Source organism: Pongo abelii, chromosome 14 (genome assembly GCF_028885655.2).
Source record: "Pongo abelii isolate AG06213 chromosome 14, NHGRI_mPonAbe1-v2.0_pri, whole genome shotgun sequence".
NCBI classification, from domain to species: Eukaryota; Metazoa; Chordata; class Mammalia; order Primates; family Hominidae; genus Pongo; species Pongo abelii.
In genome coordinates this window covers 53,971,513-53,991,251 of record NC_071999.2, presented here as the reverse complement: position 1 = coordinate 53,991,251, position 19,739 = coordinate 53,971,513, and the positions used below count along the sequence as shown (strand labels likewise).

Sequence of the window (19,739 nt, the reverse complement as noted above, 5' to 3'; positions counted from 1 at the left end):
TCTAAACATTTATTGAGTGCTTTACTTAGGATTCAGCAAACATTTACTGAGTTCCTTCAGGCTCGTTTCACCCACATAGCTATAATTACTTTAAGATATTATTACCTCCATTTTCTAGAGAAGCAAACATACTCATAGAAGTTAAATAACTTGTCTTCGGCAACCAAAATCAAATCCAAATCTATCAGGCCAGTCCAGTGTTTTCTTCCACTCGTGTTTAGCTCTCTCCCTACCGAACTACACGCAACCTGCTAGTTAGAATTCAAGGCTTTACTCTACACTTCCTGAAATCTGTTTGTTTTTAAACTCTACCAAAAAACCTGTCCCTAGACCTCCTAACTCCACCTGCTCCTTTAAATCTTGCTAGTAGATTCTTCTATTCCAAGATCCTTTCTCTATAGCCATCTACACCATTACTGTGACACGATAGCCATGGTGCCTTCAAGATTTCAAGAAAATTCTGCTAACCAAATTTCCTTCTGGGGCAAGGAGAGAAAAGTCTTGAGATGGCATCATGGAGTTATTTCAGCTTGCTGTCTTCCCCTTAACAGAATATACAACTATAGCAACTATATCAATGTAATGTAATTAACTGCTTAATAGATTCTTTTATACATTAGATTATCAACAAGTTGAAACTATTGACTGGCCTGAGGCAACAAATGATAACTGAAGACACTTGGACAGCCTCATAAAGCAAATGAATACCTGCCACATCTACTATTTTTGTGAGTAGAAAATCTTAGCAGACTTAAATTTGACCATGAAAAGCAAGTTTGTGGAATGAAATTGCTGGGATAAGAGCACGTACCAAAATTAAAATCAGGACACAACACTTTTTGCCATGTTTACACAGAACAGGAAAATTTAGAGCCCAAGCCAATTGCTACTAATTTTTCAATAGTAGCCCTTTATCTTGTAAGCAAATCATAATTGCCTACTATAGATACTAAGTTTATAAAGTAAGAAAATCTGACTTTCTTGTTTTTAAGTTTCCCAAGGAGGCAGTATGAGTTACAGTTAGGAGCACAAGCTTTGTGTGATGCTGAACAAGTTATTTAAGATTTTCTGAAACTCATTTTGCTTCATATGCAAAATAAGGGCAGGTGTACCTACCTCACAGAATTGTTGAAAGAATTAAATGAGATCATACAGCTCTTAGCACAATGTTTATTACATAATGGGCACCTAAACTGTTCCTTCTCTTCCTCATTATCATTTATTATGTTTTTAGTGTTTGTTTACTCACCCACTGTTAAAATACCTACCATCTAAGATAGTTATGAGAATGAAGCACATTGCCTGGCCCATAACAAGTACTTGTGAAAGCTTATTATTCCTATCCCTTTTAGGATTACTGTGGGAATAGTGAAATCAGTGCAACCACAACATTTTAAATAAAGACCTGGGCTGGGGAAAAAAATCTGTCAGCTTTTCAGGAATTGTGTATTTACTTTTGGAAGGGAGAGGAGAATGGGAAGGAAAAGACAACGTTTTATTATTATATAATGTAGGCAAAAATCATAATTTCATAATGATTTGAAATGATTTATAATAATCATTAAGGTACAAGGCTAAACTCAGGGACTAGCACACTATTTGTCTAAAGGAAAACAAAAACAACTTGAATGGCAACTAAATATACACATAAGAAATCTGACCATTAATTAGCAAGATATTTTAGAAGAGACTTCAAAAACAGTCTCATTATTTTTATCATCTTATAAAACTGAACAATATTTTGAACTGGGAATTTAAAACACGAATTAACAGGAACTCACTATTGTGATTTGTTTTAAATTTTGCATAAATACATGTGTATTAGACATAAAGAAATAAACATTTCAGTTTTCTTACCTGTTGTGTTCCATCTGCACTTACAATAGGGGCAGACAAAAGAGAAATATCACTACTTAAGATCTGAGTTGTATCCAGTAGTGGTGGATGTTCTGCCATTATCAATAAGACATTAATATACTGAATAATGCTCCAACTCTGAAAAACAAAACATATATAGTCATTTGTAAGTACAGCCTTAAAATATAGTAAAACATTGTACATTCAAGATGTTTCATTCTTTAACCTAAAGAGATATTCTTGTCAAAGGAAATTCTAGAATACTCTGTTGACTACTTTTTTATCCAATCAATAAGCCATTTAAGGAAATACATTTCTTACAATTCAAATTACTTTGTTGTCAAAGTAGTCAGTAAGTTTATATGATATATTAAAGCGAATACCAGCAGGCTCTATTTAAATTCTATGTCTGTCTCTCCACCCCTTCCATCTCTATATAATATTTTATTTAACTTAACCACCACTACTTAATCTAAACACTGGGATAGGCACTAAAATACAGTGATTGAATGAGGCAACTGTCACTAATTTTTTCTATGGGCAGACAAGGTAATTATGAAGACTCAATCCCCCTCATCACCCTATCTGTCTCTAGGAACTACACAAGAATAATTATGATTTTTCACTGATTCCTCAGACAAAACACAATGGTAGAAAAATTTGCTCAGGATTAGGGTAAGAACCTTCAAGTTTGAAGTTTCAAGCTCTTATATTACTTATTTGATTGTATTACTCTTTTCTAAGTGATATCTATTTACAATAAATCAATAATTTCAACGAAAAAACATATTTAGAAATCTTTAACTGTACACACAATATCACATACAAAAAGAAAAGTAAAAGATGATGTAAGCAATATTAGTCTATCATATACAATGTTAACCAATAAAACATCAGCAAATTATATTTCAAGATAAGCAAATTGAGTATAATCATAAATACACTGAATATATATTGAAAAATAAACATTTTGGAATGTTTACAGCATTCTGCAATTCAGTAGTGTCAAGAGGGTTAACTTTTATAAGAGATTAAATTCATGTTATTTATTTAAAATCTTGACTGCTGAATCTCACAAGTTGATTTAGATTGAAAATAATTTTTCATGTAGATATATAACAACTACTACAAGGTTTTAAAAATCATTCAGTATAGGTATCTGCTTGAAGATTTCATAATTAATACCACAATAATGTAAAATGAGCCATTTTATATTATTTGTCTCATGAAAATGCATATTCTTTAAACATAATGTTTATATATAAACTAATGCAAATCTAACTTCTGGTATAACCTGTATTGCTATACTAAAGTCCAATAAAATCACTAAGTACTTTAAATCTTGTCAAATAATGTTGCTCTGTGGAATATGCAAAGAATTATGAGAAAGAATAAATGTATTATTTCTCCCACTTGCATATCACAACAGTTAGTGTAAGAAACATTTCCAGGAAGCTAATTTGGGATTAACAAGAGAGATTTTGTAGGTAATTCAATTTTCTTAATAAATTAAAAAAAAATAAAAACTACTGAGCCATTTAAATTTTGTCATTTTATTCTATTTGCAATATTCTATGTACTAGGTTTAGCTAAAACTGCAGGCCGCCATTATTATTTAAATTTTAGAATGTAACGATGAAGATACAACCACAGTTTGGGTTCAAGAGATGGACTGGTAATTTTACAAATAGAAATACAGATTTTCTTCTGAATCTTCAAGTTCATTCCAATACTAGTGCTATTAGAGACTGGGTACAGAGCCACATGCTACATTTCAATATTACCATTTCACTTAAGGTATTATCTTTTTAAAATTTTCAACCCATTGGTCAATTTGCCTGAGGTATTATCTTTAATTTTAGTATTTTTAAAACTAGAACACACTAAAGTTTCATTTATAAATTGGTTTATTGTATGGCCATATCTATCACACGCAAAGTAACTGGTTTTATTTAAGCTTGCAAATTCAAAACTTTTACCCTGCAACTCAAATGCTGGCATTTAGAAACCAGACATTCCTTTCATTCCTTGTGTAGAGAATACTGTCAGCTTCTTCCTTCAATAAATTACTTCTAGTTTTGTTACTACTCACTTTCTACATTCTAGTCTTATCTTGTGACCTCAAATAGCCTCTTAGTTTTAGTTATATATTTATTTTTATTTTTTATAATGTAACATTTGATGTATTTTTAAAAAGAATAGAAATAACTTACAGCATGTGTTAACATCCATGGAGTAAATACTTCCCTGCCACAGCCCACTTCAAACTACCAATGATTTAAAATTGACCTGCAAATTCCCAAATTTTAACAACCAACTTTTGTACACAAGTTAAGATAGCTCCAGCATATCACTGTTGATATATCAACATTTATTTATGTAGCAATAATGTGAAATATTAATGTTTGGATCAGCGCTCCATGTAGAAGCTTGTAAAATACATAAATAAACAGTTGCAGACTCTGGGTGAAAAAAACCTGGATATCTTTGTACTATTCTTGCAACTTTTTTTTTGTAGGTCTAATATTTTAATTAGTGTCAAATTAAACAATGTTGTTTTAAATGTCAGAGAGGTTGCAGATCTGAATATACAAGGTTAAACCAAAGAAAAGGTTCTAAAAGATAACACAGAAGAATATCTTCATAACCTTGGGACAGAGAAAGATTTCTTTAACAGGATATAAAATATATTTCTTAAAACATAAAGAAAAAAGAGATATTGGATTTCACTAGAATTAAGAATTGTAATTTCTTTTAAAAAGCTTTAAGAAAATGAAAAGGTAAGTCACAAACTGAAAAAAGGTATTTACAACATATACAACTAACAAAGAGCATATATTCTGAATATATATCAGCCTCCTACAAATTGATTTTTAAAAAAAGATAGAAAAATAACAAGAGACTTGAATATACTCTCCACAAAAGTAGAAATGTGGCCGGGTGCAGTGGTTCATGCCTGTAATCCTAGGACTTTGGGAGGCTGAGGTAGGCAGATCACTTGAGGTCAGGAGATCAAGACCAGCATGGCCAACATGGTGAAACCTTGTCTCTACTAAACATACAAAAATTAACTGAGTGTGGTGGCAGGCGCCTGTAATTCCAGCTACTCGGGAGGCTGAGGCAGCAGAATCACTTGAACCTGGGAGGTGGAGGTTGCAGTGAGCCGAGATCATGCCACTGAACTCCAGCCTGGGTGACAGAGCGAGACCCTGTCTCGAAAATAAAAAAAGTGGAAAATGAAATGAAAAAGACTGACAATATCAAGTGGTAATGCAGTTATGGAGGCAAACTCATATGGAACAGAAATGAAAATTCGTAAATCACTTAGGAAAAGTTTGACATTATCTACCAAGGTTGAATATATGCATCCTCTATGACCCAGTTATGATCCAGCTATTAGATTACTGGTAGATACAAGAAGGTTCATAGAAGCCATTATTTGTTAATGGCCCTTAATGTCCTTTGTAAATAAACTGTGGCTATTTCATTCAATGGACTATATGCAGCAATGAAAATCAATGAACTAGTGATACAGGAAACAACATGGATAAATCTTACAAACACAACATGCATGAAAAACACACAAAAGAATACAGGCTGCACAATTTTATTTGCAGGAGGTTCAAAAACAGATAAAACCAATTTATGGTGTTAAGAGTCAGGACAGTGGTTCCCTTTGACAAGGAAGAAAGGATGGGAACACGGGCAAAGCATGAAGGCAGTTCCTGGGGTGAGGGTACTGTTCTTGACCTGGGGGGCTATTATGTGATGATTACCATTAAGTTATTCACTAAGCTGTATACTGATTATATATGCACTTCTTTATGTATATTATCCTTCAAAAATTATTTTTAAAAGTTAAAGTTACCACATGATCATTCTCAACTGCTATAGAAAAAGCATCTGACAAATTTAACACCTTTCATAATAAAAATAAACTCAATAAACTAATACTAGAAGAAATATACCTCAACATAATAAAGGCCATATATGAAAAACCTACAGGAAAGATCACACTCAATGGTGGAAGACTGAAAGCTTTTCCTTTAAGATCAGGAAAGGGCAAGGATGCTCACTTTTCCTATTTCTATTCAACACAGTGCTAGAAGTTCTACCCAGGGCAACTGAGCAAGAAAAAGAAATAAAAGGTATCGGGGGAACGTGCCCCTGATAGTCATGTAGGTTCTTTTCTATTTTCCTTAAGTGTCGGCTGGTCTGAGAAATAAAGGGACAGAGTACAAAAGAGAGAAATTTTAAAGCTGGGTGTCTGGGGGAGACATGTCCGCAGGTTCCGTGATGCCCCCAAGCCGCAAAACTAGCAAGTTTTTATTAGCGATTTTCAAAAGGGGAGGGAATGTACAAATAGGGTGTGGGTCACAGAGATCACATGCTTCACAAGGTAATAAGATATCACAAGGCAAATGGAGGCAGGGCGAGATCACAGGACCACAGGACCGGGGCAAAATTAAAATTGCTAATGAAGTTTCGGGCACATGTTGTCATTGATAACATCTTATCAGGATACAGGGTTTGAAGCAGATAACTGGTCTGACCAAAATTTATTAGTTGGGAATTTCCTCATCCTAATAAGCCTGGGAGCTCTGAGGGAGACTGGGGCTTATTTCATCCCACAGCTGCGACTGTAAAAGACAGCCGCCCCCAAAGCAGCCATTTCAGAGGCCTACCCTCAGGGATGCATTCTCTTTCTCAGGGATGTTCCTTGCTGAGAAAAAGAATTCAGCGATATTTCTCCCATTTGCTTTTGAAAGAAGAGAAATATGGCTCTGTTCTGCCCAGCTCACTGACGGTCAGAGTTTAAGGTTATCTCTCTTGTTCCCTGTACATTGCTGTTATCCTGTTCTTTTTTCAAGGTGCCCAGATTTCATATTGTTCAAACAGACACGCTCTACAAACAACCTGTGCAGTTAATGCAATCATCACAGGGTCCTGAGGTGACATACATCCTCCTCAGCTTACGAAGATGACAGGATTAAGAGATTAAAGACAAGCATAGGAAATCACAAGGGTATTGGCTGGGGAAGTGGTAAGTGTCTATGAAATCTTCACAATTTATGTCTGGAGATCGCAGTAAAGACAGGCGTAAGAAATTATAAAAGTATTAATTTGGGGAACTAATAAATGTCCATGAAATCTTCACAATTTATGTTCTTCTGCCATGGCTTCAGCCGGTCCCTCCATTCGGGGTCCCTGACTTCCCTCAACAAAAGGCATCTAAACTGGACAGGAAGAAATAAAATTACCTTTGTTCACAGACAATATAATCTTATAGGTAGAAAACCCTAAAGATCACACACACACACACACACACACACACACACACACACACACAACCTGTTAGAACTAATAAGTGAATTCAGCAAAGTTGCAGAATACAAAATCAATACATAAAACCCCATTGTTTCTATATATAACAATGAAAATTTGAAAAAGAAATAAAAAAATTCCATTTACAATAGCAACCAAAAGAATAAAATACTTAGGAATAAACCTAATCAGGGAAGTGAAAGCCATACACTGAAAACTACAAAACACTGCTGAAAGAAATTAAAAACACAAATAAATGTGGAAACACCCCATGTTCATGAAGTGAATGATTTCATATTGTTAAAATGTCCATACTATCCAAAGCAATCTGCAGATTCAATGCAATCCCTATCAAAATACCAATAGCTTATTTTGCAGGAAAAGAAAAATCCATTCTGAAATTCTAGTATCTCAGGGGATCCCAAATAGCCAAAGCAATTTTGAAAGAAAACAAAGTTGAAGGACTCACGCTTCCTGATTTCAAAACATATTACAAAGCCACAGGAATCAACACAGTGTGGTACTGGCATAAAGGAAGACAACAGACTAGTGAAATAGAATAGAGAGCCTAGAAATAAATCTTTAGCATATATGACCAAATAATCTTCAACAAGAGTGCCAAGAGGAAAGGACAGTCTCTTCAACAAATGATGTATGAAAAACTGGATAGCCACATGCAAAAGAATGAATTTGGATTATCTTACACTATATACAAAAATTAACTCAAAATGGATTAAAGATCCAAATGTAAGAACCAAACTATAGAACTTCTAGAAGAAAACATGGAGAAAAGCTTCATGATTTTGGATTTGGCAATTATTTCTTGGATATGACAGCAAAAACACACATAACAAAGGCAAAAACAGACAAATGGGACTTAATCAAACTTAGAAACTTTTGTGCATCAGAAGACACAATCAACAGAGTAAAGAGGTAATCTATGGAATGGGAGAAAACATTTACAAATTGTCTTAGCTTGGTCTGCTATTTAAAAAAAACCCACAAGTGTGTAACTGAAACAACAGACATTTATTTGTCACACTTCTGGAGGCTGGGAAGTTTAAGATCTAGATGCTGGCAAATTTGGTTCTTGGTAAGGATCCTCTCTTCCTGGCTTTCAGATGGCTATCTTCTTGCTGTTGCCTCACATGAGGGAGAGAGGATGCTCTTGTGTCTCTTACTCTTCTTATATAAGAACACTAATCACATCATGGGAGCTCCACCCTCATGACCTCATCTAAGCCTAACTATTTTCAGTAATTATTTCCCAAAGTCTCCACCTCTTAATACTATCATTTTGGGGGTTAGGGGTTCAACATATGAATTCTGGAGAGACACTAATATTCAGTCTATAATATTCGGCCCCTGACCTTCCAAAATTAGTGTCATTTTCATTCTATCCCAACAGCCCCCAAAGTCTTAACTCACGGAAATATCAACTCTAAAGTCCAAGGTCTCATCTAAGTATCATCTAAATCAGATACGGGTGAAGGTAGAGGTGCAATTCATCCTGAGGCAAAATTCCTTTCCAGCTTTTGTGAAGCCAGATATGTTATGTATTTGCAAAAGACAATGGTGGGACAGGCACAGGACAGACATTCCCACTCCAAAAGGGAGAAATCAGATGAAAGAAAGGGGTGACATGTCCCAAGCAAGTCCAAAACCTACCAAGGCAAATACCGTTAGATCTTAAGGCTTGAGAATCATCATCTTTGATTCAATGCTCTGCTTTCCATATCCACTGGGGTGACGGTCCTGCCTTCCAGATACTGAAATGGCAGCATCACTCCCATGGCTCAGTGAGGTGACCTGTCCCTTCTGCTTGGTGGAGACCTGACCATGCAGCACTCTCACAGGGACCTTCCCATGAGGCTCTGCTGCGGGGCAGTCCTGCCCTTTAAAGCTGAGGTGGAAGTGGCCTTGCCCTTTGGGCCCATGCACTTTGGGTCTGTAGTGGGAGTAGCAGCCCTGATGACCTCTGAATTGCCTTTGGAGTCCCTCTCCCTTTTCTGAAATGATCATGCGTGTTCGCAGTCTTCCTTCATTCCATCCCATGTTCTCTATTTCCTTTAATCTCAGCTGGCAGTGTTTCTAATATAATTCAGTCTCTATTCCTGGCTTCGGTTGAGATGGCTATTAGGTCCATGGTTTACACCCACGCTAATCTCCTTAGCAAACGGTCAGCCAGCCACACCTTTGATGTTCCCTTCCAAATGTTCTTTCTCATTTCTGTAATATGGACATGCTGAGAATTTTCCAGATCTTTAAGTTCTGGTGCCTTTTTGCTTCAATTCATTTCTCTTTCTTCAATTCATTTCTCTCTCCTTACATTTTACTACAGGTTGAGTATCCCTTATCCAAAATGCTTGGGACCAAAAGTGTTTAAGATTTCACATTTTTTTCAGATTTTGGAATATTTGCTTACTCGTAATGAAATATCTTAGGGATGAAACTCAAGTCTAAACACGAAATTCATTTATGTTTTATATACATCTTACATAGCCAGAAGGTAATTTTACATAAGGTAATTTACATAGCCAGAAGGTAATTTTACATAATATTTTAAATAATTTTGTGCATGAAACAAAGTTTTGACTATTTTAACTGCAACCCATCACATGATGGAATTTTCCACTTGTGGCATCATGCCAAAGCTCAGAAAGTTTCAGATTTTTGAGCTTTTTATATTTCGGATTTTTAAATTAGGGATGCTCAACCTGAATAAGCAGTGAAGAGAAAACAAACTGCTCCTTCAACACTTGGCTTAGAAATCTCTTTACCTAAATACCCAATTTAACAGTTCACAAGTTCTGCCTTCTAGAAAACACTGGAACATGAGCATAATTCAGTCAAATTCTTTGCCACTTTATTACAAGGATTGCCTTTTCTCCATTGTCCAAATCATGCTCCTCATTTCCATCTGAGACCTCATCAGAATGGCCTATCACCAATGTTTCAAACGACATTCTGTTCATGATTATTTATGTGTCCTCCTTGAAGATGGAGGCTTTCTCTCCAGCTCTCCTCTTTTCTCTGTGAGCCCTCACTGGAATTGCCCCTAGCAGTCTGGTTGCAGCAATCTCAGCATTTTTTTTTTATGGACACACCACAAAACTTTTCCAGCCTCTACTCATTACACAGTTCCAAAGCTACTTCCACATTTTTAGGTACTTGTTATAGCAGTCACCCATTTCTTAGTACCAATTACCGTCCTACTCAACTTAGGCTACTACAGCAAAATAACATAGTCTGGGTGCTTTAAACAACAGACATAATTTTTAACAGTTATGCAGGCCAAGATGTCCAAGATCAGGGTGCTAGCATGGTTGGCTTTTTGGTAAGAACCCTCTTTCTGGCTCTCAGATGGCTACCTTCTCCTTTTGTCCTCAAGGCAGAGAGCATGCAAGCTCAGGTCTCTTCTTCTTCTTATAAGGACACTAATCTGATCATGGGGGACCCCATCCTCATGCTCTCCTCTAAGCCAAATTATCTCCAAAGGCCCCAGTTCCACATACTGTCACATTGGTGGTTAGGGCTCAATGTATGAATTTTGAGGGGTATACAAACATTCAGTCCATAACACTATCAGGTGCTTTCTCACTCAGCCGCTGACATAATTCTGAATCTGTTCTTGTTTCCTTATACGTGTATTCTGCTAGTTTTCTTCCTTAACCTTATTATTCATATCCGTTAATTTCACCTAGATTTGTTATCTATATGATGACAACAGCTTAGACCTAGAAACTAAGGTAGATAGCTCATGAGAATAAGCTTGGTCTGCGGTTTGAAACTTCAGCTCTTTTTGTCCAAAATGCATGTGGAAAAATGCAAAGCAGGATTACATCTTGGATTACACCAATACCATAACTGAAGTACCGATAGGAAAAATATGTACATTTAGATTGAGACATCCAACATCCAATGTCTTTTTTTTTTCCTTGAGACAGAGTCTCGCTCTTGTTACCCAAGCTGGAGTGCAATGGTGCAATCTCGGCCCACTGCAACCTCTGCCTCCTGGGTAGAGCAATTCTCCTGTCTCACCCTCCCGAGTAGCTGGGATTACATGCACCTGCCATCATGCCCAGCTAATTTTTTGTGTTTTTAGTAGAGATGGGGTTTCACCATGTTGGTCAGGCTGGTCTCGAACTGCTGACCTCAAATGATCCACCCACCGAGGCCTCCCAAAGTGCTGGGATTACAGGTGTGAGCCACCATGCCCTGCCGAAATCCAATGTGTTTTGATGTGGTTTTTTGATGTGTCCAATTCAAACTAAAAACTGTATGTCTCCAGACCCATATCTGAAACCACAAGACTATCATATGCAGTTGTTCCTTGGTTTCTACAGGGGATTGGTTCCAGGATCCCCAAAGATGCCAAAATCCACAAAACCTTAAGCTCCTTATATAAATGGTGTAGTATTTGCATATAACCTATGCACATTCTCCTGTGCACTTTAAATCATCTCTGTATGACTTTAATACCTAATATAAATGCTACGTAAATAGTGATACTGTATTGTTTAGGGAATAATGAAAAAGAAAAGCTCTGTACATATTTAGTACAGACGCAACAATCCATTTTTTTTCAAATATTTTCAATCCACGGTTGATTGACTCCATGGATGTGAAACCCCCAAAAATGGAAGGCTGACTGTACTCCAAAGAGTTTTAGTCATTTAACTCCAGAATTTAGGAGTATTTTTAAACATACACATGAACAAAATGTTAGGTAAAAATATTAGAATTACAGTAGCAACTGTATCAAGATGGTGAGATTATGTAATCATTTTTCTCTATTTCTCAAGTTTTTTTTGTAATATGAATATGGTTTATACCACCATCAAAATTTTGATTTAAAAGTTAATAGTCTTGAAGAGCCATAGGCAACCACACATATTTGGCTTCTCAACCATCTAAGTACCCTTTCAGGAGAATTTAAATAAGTTCTGCTAGAACTTGGACTTTATCCAAATTACTAATTTATCTCATGAACTGATATCCTAAAATGTATTTTTCCAATTTAGACTTCTATTTCATTTTTAACGTTTGGATTTTTTATCTTCTAAACTTGACTATATTAGACAAAAAAATAAGATATTTGAAATAACCTGTGGTGGAATTTTTTTAGATGAAACTCATGGGAATCACTCTGCAAAACTATCCTATCATTTCTTATCAGAAACCAAAAACAAATATTTCGTAGACTGTATTTAACAATAAGAACAGGATATTAGGTTATTTTATATTTTTGCCAAAACTAATTAATTCTTTGAATTACCCTCTTTGATGTCAACTGTACTGCAGAAAAATGGCTCTTAAAAATATAATTACATGCATTATTTCAGTTCACTTTAAATGTCCATATGTTAATGTGAAATTTTATGAAGACATAATAAGCAATCTTGTTTTCTTCTATATTTATAATAGAAATGTATATTGGTAGAGAAAGTGAGAAGGGAGGAGGATGGTAAGAAGACAGTGCTATTAATCATTTTCAATGACTGATATTAAATTTAAAAAAAGACAACTTTTTATAATTCAAAAGATTTATGCTTAATCTAGTTCCTTGCTTTTCTTTCTCTCCCCCATGCTCACTTTTTTCATTTCTTTGGATACTGGAAGTATAAAACAGTACAAGATTTGGTACAAAAAAAGGCTACAACTAAGATTGTTATGCTAACAAAAAAAAAAAAAAAAAAAAAAAGGCAGTCCTCAATCAAGAAATAGGCTCCCTTAGAGTATTCTGTTAGAAGTCAGATATATCTGAAAATTTTAAAAAAGAAATAAATAAAAAGGCCTTTCACTCTTACAGTGGCTCACGACTATAATCTCTGCACTTTAAGAAGCTGAAGCAGGAGGACCACCTGAGCCCAGGAATTTGAGACCAGCCTGGGCAACACAGAGACCTTATTAATATTATTATTAGTTGTTTTAAAGTCAGATATAATTGGAAAATATTTTCTCACTGAAACACCGTAATAACTGATGATTTCATTCTCAGATCATGATGAAAGAGTTAAATTTAACCTACATCTTTCTTAAAACCTTTTACTGTGGAAAACTTCAAACATACACCAATGTAAACATAATAGTATAATGAACCCCATGTACTCATTACCCAGCTTCAACTCATGACCAGTCTAGTTTCATCTATACCCCACTTCCTGTCTTGTAGTATTATGAAACACATCTAGGACATTCCAAAACTTCATTTGCAAATATTTCTTTTTTTTTTTTTTTTTGAGACGGAGTCTTGCTCTGTCACCCAGGCTGGAGTGCGGTGGCACGATCTCGGCTCACTGCAACCTCCGCTTCCCAGGTTCAAGCAATTCTCCTGCCTCAACCTCCTGAGTAGCTGGGATTACAGGCATGTGCCACCACGCCCAGCTGATTTTTGCATTTTTAGTAGAGATGGTGTTTCACTATATTGGCCAGGCTGGTCTCAAACTCCTGACCTTGTGATCTGCCCGCCTTGGCCTCCCAAAGTGCAAGGATTACAGGTGTGAGCCACCGCGCTCAGCCACAGCAAATATTTCAGTATGTATCTCTGAAACACAGAACTCCTTTTTAAAACATAATTACAAAACCATTACCATACACACACTTCAATAATTCCTTAAATCATCAAATATGTAGTCAGTGTTCAAATTTTGCATTGTCTTGTTTTCATTAAAACTTGTTTGAATCAGGATTTGTATTAGATGTGCACACTACTATTTGCCATGTCTTTAAAAACCTCTTTTAATCTAAGTACTATCCATTTGATTGTCATGACTTTAATAATGTTTTAAAAGCAAGTAATTTTTTTTATTTCTGAAGACCACATTAGTCTCCTTTTTTATTTTTGAAAAAACCAATAATTTGTATCAGTCCTTAAAAGTGACTTTAACTAGATCATATATAGCTGATGAATCTTTTCATCTGGATATATGAAGAGACAATCAATGGAGGTAATTTAAAGAACATTAGCAAGATCACACTTCCAATTTTAATTTGATTAGAAAAATCTCAAATAGCCAATTTCTAAGATTAACAAATGTATTATCAATCTAGTGAAACACAGTTTTCTATATCTTTATTCATAATTGCTGTTAAGATACTAAAACTTCATTACTATCTACCATTATTTTGCCTAAGAGCACATTCTGGGCACATTTCGCTCTCTTGATCAAAAATTTAAAAAGGAGTCATGGAAGGATTTTATATTATGAGGATTTTTTTAACCTACAGAAAAGCTGAAATAACTGAACAGTAAACACCCATATACTTGCCACCTAGGTTCTAAAATTGACAGGTTTTAATTGCATGTATTCCTCTAGCGATCTTTTTTAAATGCACTTCAAAGTAGCAGACATCAGTATACTTCACCCCTAAACACTTCTGCATGTGTTACTAGCATTCAAAATTTTAGTTCCTTAAAAAAAAAGTTCATGTATGGTAAAATGTACACATCTTCATTAAAAATTTTTTTCTCAAATTCCTTTTACCAGAAATGTACAAATCTTAAGTGTGCTATCATATGAGATTTTTAAAAATGAAACTACTAGAAGTATCTAAGAATCTAAAGTCCTATTGTTGCTCTAAGATCACAGCTTTCAAATCCTGGTATGTATCAGAATGACCCACAGGGATTATTAAAACAGATTCCTGGGCCACACACACAGAGTTTCAATGATTCAACAGGTGTGTGGTGGGGCCCAGTAAATCACATCTCTAATAAGTTCCCAGGTTAGGCTGATGCTGCTAGTCTCTGGGCCATACAAATCTAAGACTAAATAAGTTTTTACATTAAGTACTAACTGATAATAAGGATGTAAAGTTGATAACAATGTAAGGTGTATACCTCATTCTGGAAAGCCTCATCCCAGATGTGAATACATTATCCTTCAACTAGAAACAGATAAAAATACTGACCTAAGGATAAGAAAGTATTTGTAAAGGAATCAAGTTTAATGAAGAATTTTTAATTGCCTTTGGATATTACGGTCAAATCAATATACTAGGAGAGTATGATATACTATCCTCAGGGTGAAATTGCTATTTCCTGTAGATTAAACAAAGTTGAAACTTTCAAATATTCTTGGGAAATGGCAGGTAGTGAGTTAAATGTATTAAACAAACACGCACCAAGTAGTTGTTATAACTACTTGGTTGGTGCAAAAGTAATTGCGGTTTTTGCCATTACTTTTAATGGTACAAATAGTACTTTTAATTGAAAGCAATGGCAAAAACCACAGTTACTTTTGCACCAACAATGTGTCAACTACTCTTGATTTTCGAAATAGCTTTACTGAGGTATAACTGACGTATATCAAATTGCACGTTTAAAAGTGTACAATTTGATAAATTTTGACACATAAATACACCTGTGAAACTATTACCGTAATCAAGATAATGAACTTACACGTCATCTCTCAAATTTTCCTACTAACCATTTGTAAACTGGAGCCTTTGCATTTCCATGAACAATGATGTTGTTTTTATGTGCTTATCTGCCATCCAGGTATATTTTTGGTTGAATATTTGTTGGATTATTTTGTCCATTTAGTTACTAGACTGTTTTCTTATTATTGAGCTTTGATAGTGCTTTATATATTCTAGATAGCAGTCCTTTACCAGATAAGTGATTTACAAATATTTTTCTCCCAGTCTGTGGCTTGTTTTTATATTCTCTTACCAATGTCTTTTGAAGAGAAGTTTTAAATTATGATAAAGTACAATTTATCAATTTGTCATTTTATGAATGGTGCTTTCAATGCTATACTTAAGAAATCTTCACCTAATGCAAGGTCACAGAGATTTTCTATGTTTTCTTTAAGAAATTTCATAGTTTTAGGCTTTACATTCTTTCTACTTTCTATTAATTATTGAGAGGGGTATTGAAATCTCTGCTAAAATTGCATTATTTGTATACAGACAATCCCCAACTTGTGATGGTTCAACTTACAATTTTTGGACTTTATGATGGAGCAAAAGAGATACACATTTAGTAGAAACCATACATCAAGTATCCATACAAGCATTTGGTTTTCCACTTTTCAGTATTCGATAAATTACATGAGACATTCAACACTTTATTATAAAATAGGCTTTGTGTTAGATGATTTTGTTCATCCACCATATGATAATGTAAGTGTTCTGAGCACATTTAAGATAGGCTAGGCTAAGCTACGATGTTCAGTAGGTTAGGTGAATTAAACTCATTTTTGACATATTTTAACCAGGTGGGTTTATCGAGACATAACCTCATCATGAATTAAAGAGCATCTGTATTTCTCTTTGCAGTTCCAGCATATATTTAGAAACACTCTCTCTCTTTTTTTTCTTTTTTTTTTTGAGACAGGGTTTTGCTGTGTCACTCAGGCTGGAGTGCAGTGGTGTGAGCATAGCTCACTGCAGCCTCAACCTCCCAGGTTCAAGCAATCCTCCCACCTCAGCCTTCCTAGTAGCTGGGTCTACAGGCGTGTGCCACCACACCCAGCTAATTTTTGTATTTTTTTGTAGAGACAGAGTTTCACCACATTGCCCAGGCTGGTCTCGAACTCCTGGACTCAACTGATTCAACCCCCTCAGCCTCCCAAAGAGCTGGGATTACAAACATGAGCCACTGCCCCCAGGCCAGTTCCTATATTAGATGCATAAATATTTATAATTGCAGGCCCTCTTAATTAATCCCTTTATTAGTATGAAATAATCCTCTTTATCTCTGGTAAGAATTCTTTGTTCTGTAACCTAACTTCTGGTTTAACTTAGTGATTTCAGTTTTCTTTTGGATAGTGTAAGCATGGTATATCTTTTTCCATCCTTTTAACTTAAAGTGGATTTCTTGTAGATGTGAAATATTTGGGTCTTAATTTTAAAAAATTGAATCCAACAATCCCTGACTTTTAATTGTGGTGTTTAGGCCATTTATATGTAATGTGATTGTTGATACGACTGGATTTATATCACCATCTTGCTATTTGTTTCAAATGTTCTTTGTCCCCTTTTCCCTCTTTACTTCATTTTGAATTATTTCCTATTATACCATCCCCTCTCTCTTGTTGATTTACAGGCTACAACTCTGTTACTTGAGTGGTTTCTTTAAAGTTTACAATACATGTCTTTTACTTATTACTGTATACCTTCAAGTAATATACCACTTCAGGAATAAGTATCAGAACCTTACAACAATAAATCTGCAGTTTCTCTGGGATTTTTGCTATTATTGTATATTTTACTTTTACATGTTTTAAACCTCATGTTGTCATTTTTTAGGGGAGGGCAGGGTCTCTATTGCCCAGGCTAGAATGCAGTGGTGTGATCTCAGCTCACTGCAATCTCCGCCTCCTGGGTTCAAGCGATCCTCCCAACTTAGGCTTCCAAGCAGCTGTGACTACAAGCATGCACCACCATGCCTGGCTAATTTTTGTATTTTTTTTTCTTTTTTTGGGGAGACAGGATTTCACCATGTTGCCCAGGCTGATCTCAAACTCCTGGGCTGAAGCAATCTGCCTGCCTTGGCCTCCGAAACTGCTGGGATTACAGGCATGAGCCACCACACCTGGCAACTGTCATCATTTTTATATTAAACAGTCATTTGTCTTTTAAAGATATTCAAATAATAATTTTTTTTTAATCCTATATGTTTGCCCAGATAGTTACCACCTCCAGTACTCTAAACTCCTTGTGGCCAAGTTTCCATATGGTTTAATTTTCCTTCTGCTTGAAGGACTCTATTTAACATGTCTTTTAGTTCATAAATCAAAGTGATAAATTATTTCAGCTTTTGTATATTTGAAATCTTTATTTTGCCTTTATTTTGAAAGATAGTTTGGGTAAAAAGTCCCAGGTTGATAGTTTTTGCAAAAAAATGTTTTAAAGATATTGCTTCATTGTCTTCTAGCTTACATTGTTTCTAATGATAGATCTGATGTCTCCCTTATCTTTGTTCTGTTTTTCTTTGGCTGCTTTTAAGATTTCCTTTATGGGCTGGGCACGGTGGTTCACGCCTATAATCCCAGCACTTTGGGAGGCCAAGGTGGGCGGATCACGAGGTCAAGAGATCGAGACCATCCTGGCCAACACGGTGAAACTCCATCTCTACTAAAAATACAAAAATTAGCTGGGCATGGTGGCATGCACCTGTAATCCCAACTACTCGAGAGGCTGAAGCAGGAGAATCGCTTGAACCTGGGAGGCGAAGGTTGCAGTGAGCCAAGATTGCGCCACTGCACTCCAGCCTGGCAAAAGAGCGAGACTTTGTCTCAAAAAAAAACAAAAAAACAGTTATCTTTAAGTGATTTGATTATGATGTGTTTTAGCAGAGTTTTATTCATCTTTCTTATGCTTATTGTGCTTACTGGTTTATAGTTTATATCTATTTTGGAAAATAGCCATTATTTCTTCAAATACTATTTCAGTTATTGTCTCCAAATTCTATTTTCTTTCTTCTGTGCTTCATTTTGGATAGTTTCTATTGCTGTATCTTCATGTACACTTATCTTTTCTTCGACAAAGTCTAACATGCCATTAATGTAGTATGTCTTTGACACGTAATTTTAATCAGACAGTATCTCTATTTAACATGTTCAGTCTTTTTGTTAGCTTCTCCAACAGTCATAACTGTTTTAATGACTATCATCATCAGTATCATTTGAAGGCCAATTTCAAGTGATTGATTTTTCTCAATATGGTTTGTATTTTCTTGCTTCTTTGCAGACTCAGTAATTTGAACTGAATGTAAGATACTGTTAACTTTATCTTGTTGGCTGTTAGATATTTTTGTATTTCCATAAATAATCTGGAGATTTGTTATAAGATGTGGCTAAGGGACTCGGACAAAGTTTGATTCTTTGGGACTTGCTTTTACGATGGATTAAGCAAGAACAGAGTTGCATTTAATATGTAATTAATTTTTCCCCACTACTAATGCAAAACCCTCCAGAGTACTCTACTGAATGCCTTGTGAATTACGAGGCTTTCTGTTCTAGCTAGTGGAAACAGGCACTTCTTCTGGCCCTGTGTGAGCTTGGATACTGTTCTATATACAATCTTTTTAGCTGGCTCTTTCTCCAGCCCTGTGTAGTTTCCTTAAATGTATATGTTTATCCGTACTTTGCTGAACACTTAAGGTTTTCATATCTGATAGCTTTAACTTTTAAATTACTACAAGCTTTTTCTTATCTTTTTTTTTTTTTTTTTGAGACAAGTCCTCACTCTCTCACCCAGGCTGGAGTGCAGTGGCACAATCATGGCCCACTGCAGGCTCCTGGGCTTAAGCAATTCTCCCACCTCAGCCTCCAAAGTAGCTGGGACTACAGGCATGTGCCACCATGCCTGGCTTACTTACTTATTTACTTATTATTTAGTAAAAACAAGGTCTTGCTATGTTGCTCAGGCTGGTCTCAAACTCCTTATATCAAGCAATCCTCCCACCTCAGCCTCCCAAAGTCCTGGGACTACTAGGCGTGAGCCAAGCACCTGGCCATACTACAAGCTTTTAAATTATAAATTACTATATTATGGCTTTTATCATTCTCATATGCAATTTAGATTCTGGAGAAGGTTGTTTAACC

At 35.5% G+C, this 19,739-nt stretch overlaps 1 protein-coding gene across 4 annotated transcripts in view; it reads right to left on the bottom strand.

Annotated features, from left to right (window-relative positions):
- The window catches only part of FNDC3A (fibronectin type III domain containing 3A), a 227,551-nt gene that overhangs the window by 189,023 nt on the left and 18,789 nt on the right, over positions 1-19,739 (bottom strand). For all 4 annotated transcript variants that reach the window (XM_024257590.3, XM_063714662.1, XM_024257591.3 and 1 more), the window contains exon 2: positions 1,858-1,995. In XM_024257590.3, coding sequence (XP_024113358.3) covers positions 1,858-1,956 — 99 coding nt within the window. In that variant the 5' untranslated portion in view covers positions 1,957-1,995. The remainder of the gene's footprint in view (positions 1-1,857; positions 1,996-19,739) is intronic.